Source organism: Periplaneta americana, chromosome 1 (genome assembly GCF_040183065.1).
Source record: "Periplaneta americana isolate PAMFEO1 chromosome 1, P.americana_PAMFEO1_priV1, whole genome shotgun sequence".
Taxonomy (NCBI): Eukaryota; Metazoa; Arthropoda; class Insecta; order Blattodea; family Blattidae; genus Periplaneta; species Periplaneta americana.
Window position 1 is genome coordinate 51,600,967 of NC_091117.1, and position 13,495 is coordinate 51,614,461.

General features: G+C 36.3%; 1 protein-coding gene across 2 annotated transcripts in view; it reads left to right on the top strand.

The window, feature by feature from the left end:
• Nucleotides 1–5,342, top strand: part of LOC138695176 (retinol dehydrogenase 14-like) — a 44,621-nt gene extending 39,279 nt beyond the window's left edge. For both annotated transcript variants that reach the window (XM_069819642.1, XM_069819638.1), the window contains 2 exons: nt 1,082–1,171; nt 5,093–5,342. In XM_069819642.1, the coding sequence (XP_069675743.1) occupies nt 1,082–1,171; nt 5,093–5,197 (195 nt within the window). In that variant the 3' untranslated portion in view covers nt 5,198–5,342. The remainder of the gene's footprint in view (nt 1–1,081; nt 1,172–5,092) is intronic.
• The last annotated feature ends 8,153 nt before the right edge of the window (nt 5,343–13,495 follow it).

The window sequence follows — 13,495 nt, forward strand, 5'->3', positions numbered from 1 at the left end:
CCGTTTTGTACACTTAAATATGAGGATAAAGAAGACGTTTTAAATTCTGGACGACCTACAATTCCATTTGTTCTTTGTTTTAAAAAGAGTTAAGAATATAGAGAAGTTGTATAAAGTAACTTTAAAAAAAATCTTTCGATGAAAGAAGCTTTTCTGTTTGAAGAGATCGAAAATTTCACTCGGAATGCTACATCACAGGAGAGACTTTCATCATTAGCTCCATAGCTTTGCATAGAGATATACTGTCCACCCTGAGTTAAAAGTCAGACAGTTTATGAAAACATCATCGACAGGTTTGCTGCTTTAAAAGAAGGAGGATTGACTTTGTATGCAAGAAATTGAGTGAGTCCTGAAATAAATTAATTTTCCTGTTTGCATGTGTTCTAGAACTATTAAAATTGCACGCAGTTTACGAATAGTAGGCCTATTCATCATATTGGTAAATCTGTTTATGCATTTATGTATGCGAATAACACTTCACCTTTTTTTTTACGCCGAGTCGCTACTGGGGTGACGGTGATATTATGTTAGTCATAAAGAGAATGAAATTCATGACCGTAAAAATGCTGCTTGAAAGCAACATCATATAAGTAGCAAAATTAAATTTGTTATATTGAATTATTTCAACGTTACAATTGCTTGTTTGTTAAAATGTGTATTCGATAACGTTATGCAATGTGTGTTCTTTTGTTTTGTGTGTTTCTGGAAAATATAATTTCAATTAATGCTCCGTCATAAATGTTGTAACTAAAACCTTGTGTATCCCTCGTGTTTATCGTACGGCTCGCCCTCCCCCAGACGTTACCTGAACTTTGTTTACGTTTCCACTGTGCCTAAACGAGACGCTCTATTGCAGCAAATTCCTAAATATAGATCCACTTTTTTTACATTCTTTTCCATCGTGAGGTTCATATTTAGGCTAAAAAAACAAAACTCTAAGAGTATCGATAATGTAAAACGATGACTAACTTTGCTTAGAATACGCATACCGTTAGTAAAGAGCAAATTCAAAAGACGCATATCCCCCATTTGGCTGTATTTGAATCATGGTTCATGAAATGATTGGTGGTTCTGATTTCAGGATGCTGTAGAAGGTGCACAAACAACGATATATTTGGCAGTGTCTGAAGAGGTGGAGGGAGTAACTGGAAAATATTTTGTCGATTGCAAGGTAAGCAACTAATATCAATACCGGTATTAAGCCACGATAATCAGTACCACTAGGCTACACTTCCGAATAAGATGCATAGTTTATGACAATTTGTCAAACAGACAGACAGACAGATCAGTGAATGAATGAATGAAAAAATGAAAAAAAAATATATAAATAAATGAGCCGTTCAAAGCAAAATTGGTGTAAGTCAAAATTGGATAATGAGGTTTAAAGTAAACATTCTGTAAAATACAGCGCAAACTAGCAGTTAATAAGTTCTTCGTGCTATCCACTGACTACTAATAGTTTAAATAAATTGAATATTAATTGTTAAGTTTACTTTGCGCTGTATTTTACAGAATGTTTACTTTAACCCTCATTACCCATTTTTGACTTACACCACTTCTGCTCTGAACGGCTCAAATAAATAAATAAATCAGTGAATGAATCAATCAATGAATGAATGAAAAAATTATAAATAAATAAATAAATAAATAAATCAGTGAATGAATGAATCAATGAATGAATGAATGAAAAATGAAAAAAAAAATTAATTAATTAATTAATTAACTAAACAAATGAATAACTAAACAACTAACTAAATAAATAAATAAGTAAATAAATAAATACATTTGTTGGTTAGTGGGGTTTAAAAAGGGCGCGTCAGCTACTCTGGAATTTCAAAACAATACATTTCCGGATGTAAATGTCCGAAATGTCAAACATATTAAAAGTACATATAAAACAACAAATGTAACCTCCGGATGTAAAGGGTCCGGAGGATATGTAAAACGGGTCAATAAAAAAAACTAAATCACCCTGTCTAATCCTGTATTCGATAGAAATCTCAGACCTGCATTTGCACAATTAAAATCATTTCCAAGTGCGTCACGTAGAGTCGGCCGAATTGCATATTCTCGACGGTCACGGTCATATTTCCTACAATCCAATAAAATATGCCCGACCGTAAGTGGTACATGGCATACACCACATTCCAGCTGAGGCTCGCCACGTAGAAGATACATTAATTAATAAATTTTAATATGCACTATGCGGTGAAATTAATCTATAGAAGGGTAATCTATATGTCGAGTACTCTCAATTTTTTCTGAACTTAAGGAAATGTCCCTATTCCTTCCCCCCGCAGTCTCAGGAAACAATACTTGAAAAAATGTTAGAAGAAAATCACCATCCAATTAGTACTTAAATAGCATCATTATCATCCCGTCAAGTACTAGTCCTAAAAGAATTGTTACGGTCTATGAAGGTGATTTGTATGCCATCTTTTCATGGGGCGTCCCGAGGAACCTGAAGGAGTCCACTCTAAAGACATGCTCTTTCCAGTTCTGCTATGTATAGATAATCTGGAACTGATAATATATTAAGTTCTTGTAGCACATCTTCATTTTTCTTCCGCTCCCATTTAGTATTTATTTGAAAAACAACCTCCTGAATTTACAGACTGCCATTTATTGACACCGTAAATTTGTATATATTATTATAATGTACCGAAGTACATATGATATTTCCATGCAGATATTCTGCGTCATCATACGGAGAAAGAGTAATGGAACGGAGAAAAATTCTCTCCGGCGCCGGGATTTGAACCCGGGTTTTCAGCTCTACGTGCTGACGCTTCATCCACTAAGCCACACCGGATTCCACCCCGGCGTCGGAAGAATCGTCTCAGTTTTAAGTTCCAACTCTTGGGTTCCCTCTAGTGGCCGCCCTCTGCACTACGTCATAGATATCTATGAACCTAGGACCGAAGTCCACACACTTCGTGACTTAAGACGGCGCTTATTCCGTCGGATCCCGGCCAACTAGTCACTCATCACGAGTGCACCTCAACACATGTGTGGACTTCGGTCCTAGGGTCATAGATGTCTATGACGTAATGCAGAGGGCGGGCACTAGAGGGAACCCAAGAGTTGGAACTTAAAACTGAGACGATTCTTCCGACGCCGGGGTGGAATCCGATGTGGCTTAGTGGATAAAGCGTCAGCACGTAAAGCTGAAAACCCGGGTTCAAATCCCGGCGCCGGAGAGAATTTTTCTCCGTTCCGTTACTCTTTCACCGTAAATTTGATTTCAATAAGAGAAAAGAAAAAGAGACCATAATTAAATATGTAAATGAGATTGATTTTTAAATAATTGCTGATAAGTTTAATCGAGCGAAAGATTTACTTAGTATAAAGTTGCAATTGTAATTTAAAATTAATTCCTTACTGCTTGCTGTTAAAAAAATTAAATTTCATTGCTATTGTTAAAAAGAAAAATCACTCCAATTACAATTACACTGTAAGATCTAAATTGTAATTTAAATTATAATTATTTTGAATAAATTTTATTCATCTTCCTCCAAGTGAAGGCTGCCTAGAAGACAAAGCTTACCAAAAAAATTATAAAAGTATTAATAAAGAAGTAACATATCAAATTTCTAATGATGAATAGTTTAATATCATGAAGAATGAGTTGCTATGACAACAGTAATGATTTAAATATTATTGCACGGATAATGGTTTCATAATAATAATAATAATATAATAATAATAATAATAATAATAATAATAATAATAATAATAATAATAATAATAATAATAACACAGTCTAGTATATACAGTCACGAAGCTTGAGTTGTGAGGGTGCTAGGAACAATAAACTGCTGCTGGTACTATTTCGCATTGTCTGTAATGAGGCGGCATTAGCGATCATAGTGGTGAGCAACTATCTATGGATGCATATTTACTACGTATTGAGCTTCGTGACTGTATATACTAGAATGTGATAATAATTTTATGGCACAAGTTATGCCGTCATAACGGAAATTATTACGTTTTAGTTGGCACGGTAATATCTTCCGGTACTACTAAAATTTTTATGACATATCTTGAACGATTTCGACTAACAATAATAGTAATATACGTTACAAGAGCGGTATGTTGACGTTTTTATGTTCGAGGAAAAGATTGAAAAAGCGAAACGTAGTTGAGCTTTTTAATTTCCGAGAACATGAAAACAAACATACCGCTCGTGTATCGTACATTATTTTGTGCGAAGATCGTTTATTACATACCTGAAAGACGAATTTCTAATTAGTTGCAATGAAATCTCCATCTTCGTTTATGTTTAATGACGGCAACTTTAGAAAACAAAAATATCTATAGGCCTACTCCAGCAGGCCGTGATATACGTCTGTCTTTTTTTTCCCCCAGTCTATAAATGCGAACTTAAAACAAACGGTAAGGTTATGTAACGATTTATTTTTCATTCTAATATTTTAACAATATTATTTATATAACATATTGCAGTAATAACATCGGCATCTGGAGTCTTGTTGATTTTTTCATGGCTTCCTTAATGTTACTTGTATCAGGAATACAATAGCTTTCGTGGAGTAGTAGACTTTACTTAATTTTTGCAAATATTTAAAAACAATAATTAACAGTGCAATTTAGGTGAAATTGCAGTGGTAAGTTTCCAATTTATAATTATTACTATGTTAAACGTCTCTAAAAATAATATGTTAAAAGCCTAAAGCAGTAAAATGAATGTCGGGCTTAAGCGGTAAGAAGAGGGAAATTGTTATGTGTGTTACGTTGGGAATACTGAATGTGGTATTTCACACTTACCGCGTATTGGTTCTGTGCGGAAAACAAGCAAATACGCACGATCTCGCACAAAGACTGTTTAATTAGCTGGTGAACAAAATAAAAATACACTACAATGTTAAAAATGTAGATATTGCATTTTATTACTTTAATTCTTGTACACACGTTTCACGTAATCAATGCAATTTCCATAAATCCGTACCAGTTTTATTCCATAATATTTTAGTTTTATTTATTGCGATGATCATAACATGATTTTTATGGAAAAATAGTTTTGTCTTGTTGTACAATATTTTAACTAAGGTCAGATTTATATTTGTTTCTTCAGGAAAAACAACCACGGAGACTAGCTTTGAATGAGGGAATTGCCAAGAAATTGTGGGAGAAGAGTGAGATCCTCGTCGGCCTCAAGCCTGAAGAAAATCTCTTTTAGATAAATGATTATATTCGTGTTTCCTTTCAGATTATTTCTTAGATCTTCATCAAAACAATTTCAGGAGTGTATCACTTCACCACCGCACAAAACGTTTCTTTCGTAACAAACTCGTGTTAAAAATAAAATCAAAGTGTTATTTTTATTTATGGTTTTATTTAACAACGATTCTAACTTTTCAGTAGTGATGAACTGATAGAAGACCATGAGCTGAACGTATGTTACGTTTGCATATCTACAGTTTTTTGATAGGCAGCCACCGCCTGTCCCTGATTCGTCGGAATTATCCAGGAAATGGTCAATGTAACACAATCTTACAGCAACAAATTTTGCATAGAAACTATTCAGGGTGTCTCTAAATTAGATCGACAAAATCAGGGAGCAGATAGATAACATTCGTGGAAGCTTATTTTGTTAAGGAACCCATGGGCTGCGACGTTTCGTTTCATTGCAAGAAGGCGGGAACGGATAGTCACTCTTTTCAGTCCAAGAAGGGTGTGTTATACTACTATCAATCGGTTTGTTTACGTCTGGAGCCAGTATCATTTGGTACGACCTCTTGTTATCCGTGTTATTCGTCTAGTAGTTTAGTACTTGTACTGCGCTCATTCTGTTGTAATGTTCAGTATAGTTTAATGCGTCGTTGGTTTCGTTTTTCTGTACGTATTTTTTCTTTGTTTGGATTAACACACAGAATCATGTGACACAGAATCGGTTGTTATTTGCATATACCTACTTACTTTATCCCTACCTGTAATTCCTTCTTGCACTGAAACGAAGCGTCGCAGCCCATGGTTTCCTTAACAAAATATGCTACCACGAAGGTTATCTATCTGCTCCCTAATTTTGTCGGTCTAATTTAGAGACATCCTGTATATCCAAGGTGTTTCAAAGGTGGTGGTCGATAATTTATAGATGAATAGTACGGCCTCTTGTTATCCGTGTTATTCGTCTAGTAGTTTAGTACTTGTACTGCACTCATTCTGTTGTAATGTTCAGTACAGTTTAATGCGTCGTTGGTTTCGTTTTTCCGTACGTATTTCTTCTTTGTTTGGATTAACACACAGAATCATGTGACACAGACTCGCTTGTTATTTGAACATACCTACTTACTTTATCCCTACCTGTAATTCCTTCTTGCACTGAAACGAAGCGTCGCAGCCCATGGTTTCCTTAAAAAATATCTTTCCACGAAGGTTATCTATCTGCTCCCTAATGTTGTCGGTCTGATTTAGAGTCACCCTGTATATACAAGGTGTTTCAAAGGTGATAGTCGATAATTTACAGATGAATAGTACAAATTAACCCAAGCAAAAAGAAAACATCAATACACATTAATCACCAAATTAACCGTTGTCGAGACAATGCACATTTTCTGCTGAGATTTCTCGCTGACTGAGAGCACATTCGTAACTGAATTCTATCTAGAGCAGGTGTTCAAAATGCTGCCCATGCATCTGAACGCAACGTTGTGCTCTTCTCTGTAGTAAGCTGCGAATCCTTTCAGGCAGTCCTGGATTATGTCTTATTTGATGAAAGGCATGTTCAATCCTAAACCCCAATTCCTGAAGTGTGTTGACCTCAGAAGTGTAAACCAAACCTTTTACAGGGCTCCAAACACATCCGGTGACCTAGGAGGCCACGGCACAGATCCTCCTCTGCCTAAGGGAATATCGCATGAACGGTGAATTTGCGGTCCAATGTTTATTGGAGATTTTTTTGCTTATTTCAGTTTGTACTTGTCATTTGAAAATTATTTACCATCACTTTTGAAACACCCTGTATATACATACCCTTTTCTGACAGCTTTGGTTGTATACCTGGGGTTACTGGTCACTCCATATATTTTTGGGCCTACTTTGAAGTTAAATAGGCAAATTTATTTTATAAAATTACTAAATTATAGAAATTCTGAACTTAATAGCTATAATGAAAATGTCAGTGCTTGAAAATTACTGATAACTATTTATTTATTTAATCATTCTGTATTCACGTCATGGTGGATTAGATGTATTCCAGTTCTTAATCCGCCATCACTCTCTATATAATGAATACAATTATTTTTATATTTAGATTGCTGGTAATACGATTATTTTTCATGCATGTGTTTTAAAAATTTATAACAATTTATTTGGGATATATTACAGTTTGATCCTCTGAGGTTCTGGCTGATATGTACATAATTATATTATCAGGCAGTACATCTCACTTGACGATATGTGTAAGAGGAAGAACAATCGTTTGTAAACATCTGAAGTCAGATTAGTGTAACCTGTAGCTAATCGGCGATGTATGGAATGGAGGGAGAAAGAAAGTGGCCACTCTACCCCATTATCTCCTGGCCTAGTTACCTCATAAGTAGTGCTTTTTGGTATCACTTGGAGGGTCAGACCTGTCTTCGGACAGTTAACTAAATAATAAAATTACATAATTCCTAGGGAAAAATTGTATCGGGGCCGGGTATCGCTCCCGGGACCTCTGGTTGAACGTACCAGCGCTCTACCAACTGAGCTACCCAGGGACTCCACCCGACACCATCTCAATTTTTTCCCTTATATCCACACAACTCCAGTGGGCTGACAAGACACCAGAGATCCACATCAAGTGCACACAAACTCTGTGTGACTTGGAATTGTAGTTTTCTGTTATCGTACCTACAGTAACGTAGCTATATATTATGCTTCACAGGGAGCTTTACGTGAAAAACTAGACTTGCAACAACATTACAGTTTGCTTACAAATTGAATACACCATTTTTGGATGAGACATGTTTCTAACAATATTGCGTAATTTGGAAGTAATCTTAGTATTACCTTGAGGCTTGCAGGATAAGAACATCCTCATTTTGAATATTCAACGCAGATATCACTCCTGTGTTCTGAGCATGCCAATTTGTTGCACTTCACACAAGATATTTTGTTTTCCTGTCTTTAGGGCGGGGACATAAAGCATATCGAGCCTGTTTCATTTGTTTCTGTCCACACCTGTGGAGTAACGGTCAGCGCGTCTGGCCGCGAAACCAGGTGGCCCGGGTTCGAATCCCAGTCGGGGCAAGTTACCTGGTTGAGGTTTTTTCCGGGGTTTTCCCTCAACCCAATACGAGCAAATGCTGGGTAACTTTCGGTGCTGGACCCCGGACTCATTTCACCGGCATTATCACCTTCATATCATTCAGACGCTAAATAACCTAGATGTTGATACAGCGTCGTAAAATAACCCAATAAAATAAAATAAAAAAATTTGTTTCAAGTGTGGAGAGTAACTTGAGTACCGGTATCTTCCAAGTTGAGTACCTGGCTATATCAGCCTCATCTTCTGATACAGCACTCTGTTCACTTGGATGGTCTGAATCCACTTCCACACTATCTTCACATTCCTCGCCATTATCATCACTATCATAAACTTCACAGTTCATATCTTCATCAAGCCATGCCCCGATATGTATATCAGTGTTTATATCATCACTTCTTACAGCCATCACTAACACAATGACAAGAAACAGCTATAAAAACTTACAAACGTGCCTGTATACCAGCGGATATTAACCACTCACAGGCTACTGAGGAGTGGAAACTAGAGATGGGTAAAAAAGCTGGAACAGTTTATTTGGAACTAGAGTATTACATGCTCCAAAGATGCACATGGTTCCAAGAGATAAACAGTTCAATTTCTAAACAGTTTTCCTCTTCTTTGCTGTCTGCAAAGGCCTCGTGTAGCCCTATCATTGACCTCCAATCGAAAGTATAATATATATAATATTATCTATGTTCCACACGGCCTTCGTACAACAGTAGCCTATGTAGGATCGCGCAATTTAATTGTACGAATCAAATTCCCTAATAAATCTGATATTAATTATTAGCTGCCCATTGATGGAGAATATGTTCATGGTGCCCAAACATAGTGTTAATTATTAATATACCGCGAAAAATATCATCGGCTAATGTCATCGTTATTAAACTATTTTATTATTTTTACTAAAATCGATTCATTTTGAATTGCAGTTATTTGCTGTACTCTTTAACAGTAACCTACGAAAAATAACTTTCGTCGTCACAATACACTGAACAGCTGATTAAAGACGATTCAAGGGCTTTGAAACATGTTCCTGAAGCAGATGAGAGGTTGAAACAGTTGGAACACTTGGAACAGTTGGCACTGATGTTGTAAACATATTCTTATGAAACTGTTTCTTTGAAACTGTTATTTTGGAACAGTTTCGTTCATGAAACAGTTACAGTCGAAACTGTTTCTTAAAAAGAACAATTTATCCCATCTCTAGTGGAAACTACTACTGAATGAATGTGACAGCTGTTGAAACCCATGCAAAGATATGGCAACAAAATGCAGTAGAATCCCGATTATCCGTCACTCTATTAACCGATTTATGAATTATCCGACTGTCTTTCTCTTGCCTCTTACTTTCTTTTCTCTCTCTCTCTCTCTTTTTTTTTTTTTTTTGCTACAGATATACAGTACGGTATATGAAGTAGATACTGCACATTATATTAGCACGTTTTTTTGTAGAGTATGTTATTACAATCATTTACTCTTACCCAGTGTGGTCTAACGTTCGAGTTGTACTTCATAGACTCTATAACTTATATATAAATTATTTTTCACCGGGTATGAAAAGAAACCGTGTTGTGCTAAGTATCGAAAAATGTGCAAATCATTAAATGGTTTGGGGAAAGAGAAACTGTGGTTCATCTCGCATCAGAATACGAGAGTTATAACTGTGTGCAATTTAATATAAATTAAGGAAAAGTATGTAAGTCTTCAACACGAGACCTCCACTATTCCTATCTTTCCACATACAGCCATTACAATGGATTTACTTGCCCCTTAAAAGTCGTTGTTGACAACCTAACTTAAATGAGTGAACTTCTGACCCTCTATCTAGAGTGTTACATACAAGATCATGGAGGAAAATACGAAAGTGTAAGTATTATTCACTAAATTTACGAAAATCCTTTATGGTACGGATTATCCGATTTTTTCGATTAACCGTTTAACCCATCCCCTTGGTTACCACGGATAATAGAGGTTCTACATATGTCTTTGTGGAGTGACGCGTCACCTCGGTATCTTTCCGCAGTTGTTAGGCGTTGAACATCTGAGTTTCGGACAGTCCAGGTCTCACTACCATACATGAGGACAGGTCTTGCTAGAACTTTATATGCTTTTAACCTGGTATGTTTTTGGGTTTTCGTGGTTGTGAAAACCTGGTTGATGGTTCTTCAGGCTCCATTAAACATCTCTTGTCCTTATTTATCGCCGGTTTGTCATCATTTGTGTCAGTCGGGGTTATTCTGTTCGGAGACTTGAAAGCACATAAATGTCCTACTAATCGGTTGCTGGCCGAGGAATAATAAGTTCAGTGGTGGGGTTGCCACCTTATAGCCTCTGAACCGGCTTTGGGAATGGCATTTCCTCCATTCTAGATGGAACGGTTATACCGCCGTGGCTCGGTCCGCAGAGCCTCGTTAGTATTAACAGGTTACACCGCGAGAAGGTGAGGGTGAGAAATGGGTAGGAGAGGTTATAGACATCACATCACTACCCCTTGCAATAATAATAATAATAATAATAATAATAATAATAATAATAATAATAATAATAATAAACATTACACAACAACAAACTTATCGCTGTTTTTAATCTTTGAAGCAAATCACGTCTTTCGTTTCCAAGAACATGCCCATATTAAGATTTATAGTATCTGTCATAATGTCGACTAATATTACTAACCTTAATATGCCTACTTGAAGACGATTTCAAGCATAGAAGACAATGGATAACCATTCTCTTCTATAAACAAATACTTTTCCTCCCACTGATATTAAAAATATATTCTACACACTTTCGCCTGTTTTGTACGTGGTCTTGAATTGGTGGAGTCGGACATTCTACAATCCACCACTGTGCGCATGTAACTGACGGGCTCCAACTGGCTCCGAACTCCGAGAGTACAAGTGAAGACTCTAAACTGAGAGGCGTTTCATAGTACGATCATTCATAAAACATCAGACCGTAAAATGCGTGACACATTTGTGGAAAAAGTATTAGATCAAGAACAAAAGTAAATAGGACGTTGTTTTATATGCATTTTTCTTAAACAAATATCAACATATTTGCACGTATACCCTCAACACTCTGTATATGTGGACTCACTTTGTGTATAGGAACAGACTCTTTCACTTGACATTTTATCGGATATAATGTAATGTTTCCCATTGAAACTTTAAAAAAATCCACAAAATACTTTCATTTTTCTATTAGTGTATGTCGAATATAGACATTACATGTCAAAAAACTCTGAAGTGAAAGAAGTTTTCATCGAAAGAAGCAGACGAATGTGGAGTCGTTCGCAGGTAAGACAATTTTTACAAGACTTGCTTTACGGTCGTTGTTCTAACTGTATAGAGCTAAAAGTTGGTTATATTCAATAAATAAAATACTGTCCTGAGCTAGAGGCCTAATGATTTTTTCCACAGGCTGATAACTTATCGCACATCGTTGCACTATTCTGCAATGTCTCACTCGCATGCAGAAAAACTGAAGAAACAATTGAAGGGAGTCTGCAATAATTAATACACAAGCTCTCCTTATTATACAGGGCCATCATTTTGTTTTTACTAACATTTCTAATATTAACCTGGCTATGCCTTTGGATTAACGGTTGATAACCGGAAACACTATGTTACCCCCTTCCACGGCCGGAGTTTGATACAAACAAATCACTTTACTAGGTATAGGAGGGAAGAAAAGTAGTTCATCCATTTACGTAAACTAGGAACTATTACGATTTTCAGTTTCATAATTTTCGTTAGGTTTTTATTTACTCAAAATACAGTTTAGTATTAACAATAAGTGTTTTTACTCACTAACTGAACTATTCAGGCGGACGTATTCATTATGCAATGTATAATATACTGTCTACAGCACATTAGCATACAATATGGAGAGTGCATTTAAATTGAAAAATAATCAAAATCTGAATATTTAAACAAATCGTTGAAAATGATGGCTGTTCATTTCTATATGGGCTTCAGTTCTTTTTTGTGCATATTATCGAAAAAGGTTTTAAGCATATCTTCTGAAATTGAATGTATTGTTTCTGAAATGTAATTCTTTAATTCTTCTATTGTCGTAGGATTTTTAACAAACACAACTGTTTTACAGTAACCCCAAAAGAAATAATGCAAAGTATCAGTCGACATGGGGTGGCCATAATCCTGGGCCTCTTGAAATAATAATTCTGTACCTACTCTATAAGAAAGTACCTTACTTACGCATTGTAATCACTTCACTTCTGCCCGATTCGCACAGATAAATTTACTCAGATTGCTGCCTACTGTCCGTCCAAGTAGTTTCGTCGCAGGGTGTAGAAAGGGAGAAATCACGTTACAGCTACTCAACGAGGCCCTTTTATTTAAATTATTTTAAACAGTTGTATAATATTACGTAGACGTACAATTCCTGACAGCAAATGTTTTCAGAAAAGAGCCGACAGCCCACCCACTAGCCTTTACAGACGGACCAGGAGAAACGGGTGGGGGAAACCGGGAAGCGACGTAACCAAACGGACACAGTACCTGTGCGAAAATATGATTCGATAATGAATTCACTTTATTCACTGGAAAATACGACCGTATTTCTGGAACGTATTATACTCACTCAATACTGTATACTGTATATGGAGTACATTTCGAATCTAATCTCAATTGGGATACGCATGTTAAATATACATGTAAGAAGGCATTCTCTATTCTCCATTCACTAAAAAGATTGTATCATTATCCATCTAAATTAAAACAGACGCTGGTACAGACACTCATTCTACCTCACTTCGATTATTGCGACGTTTTGTTCAGTGATCTCAGGATTGATTCCGCTCAGAAACTACAGCGTGTTCATAACGCGTGCGTCCGCTTCATTTGTAATGTTCGATACTATGATCATATCTCACCTTCTTTCAAGAAGTTATCATGGCTTAGGTTACATGAGAGGAGAAATCTGCACTCACTTTCTCTCTTATATCGAATTATGCACTCTTCATTCCCGTATTATTTATTCGCTCGATTTCATACTCTCTCTCGCTATCATAATATTAATACTCGATCACAACGCGATAACACGCTAGAAATTCCACTTCACGCATCGTCTCTGTATTCCTCATCCTTCACTGTTGCTACCTCTCGTCACTGGAACTCTCTGCCGCCTGAAGTCAAGGGCTGCCGAACATTGAATTCTTTCAAATCCAAGTTAGAAAATTATCTTATGACGAGTTGCCAA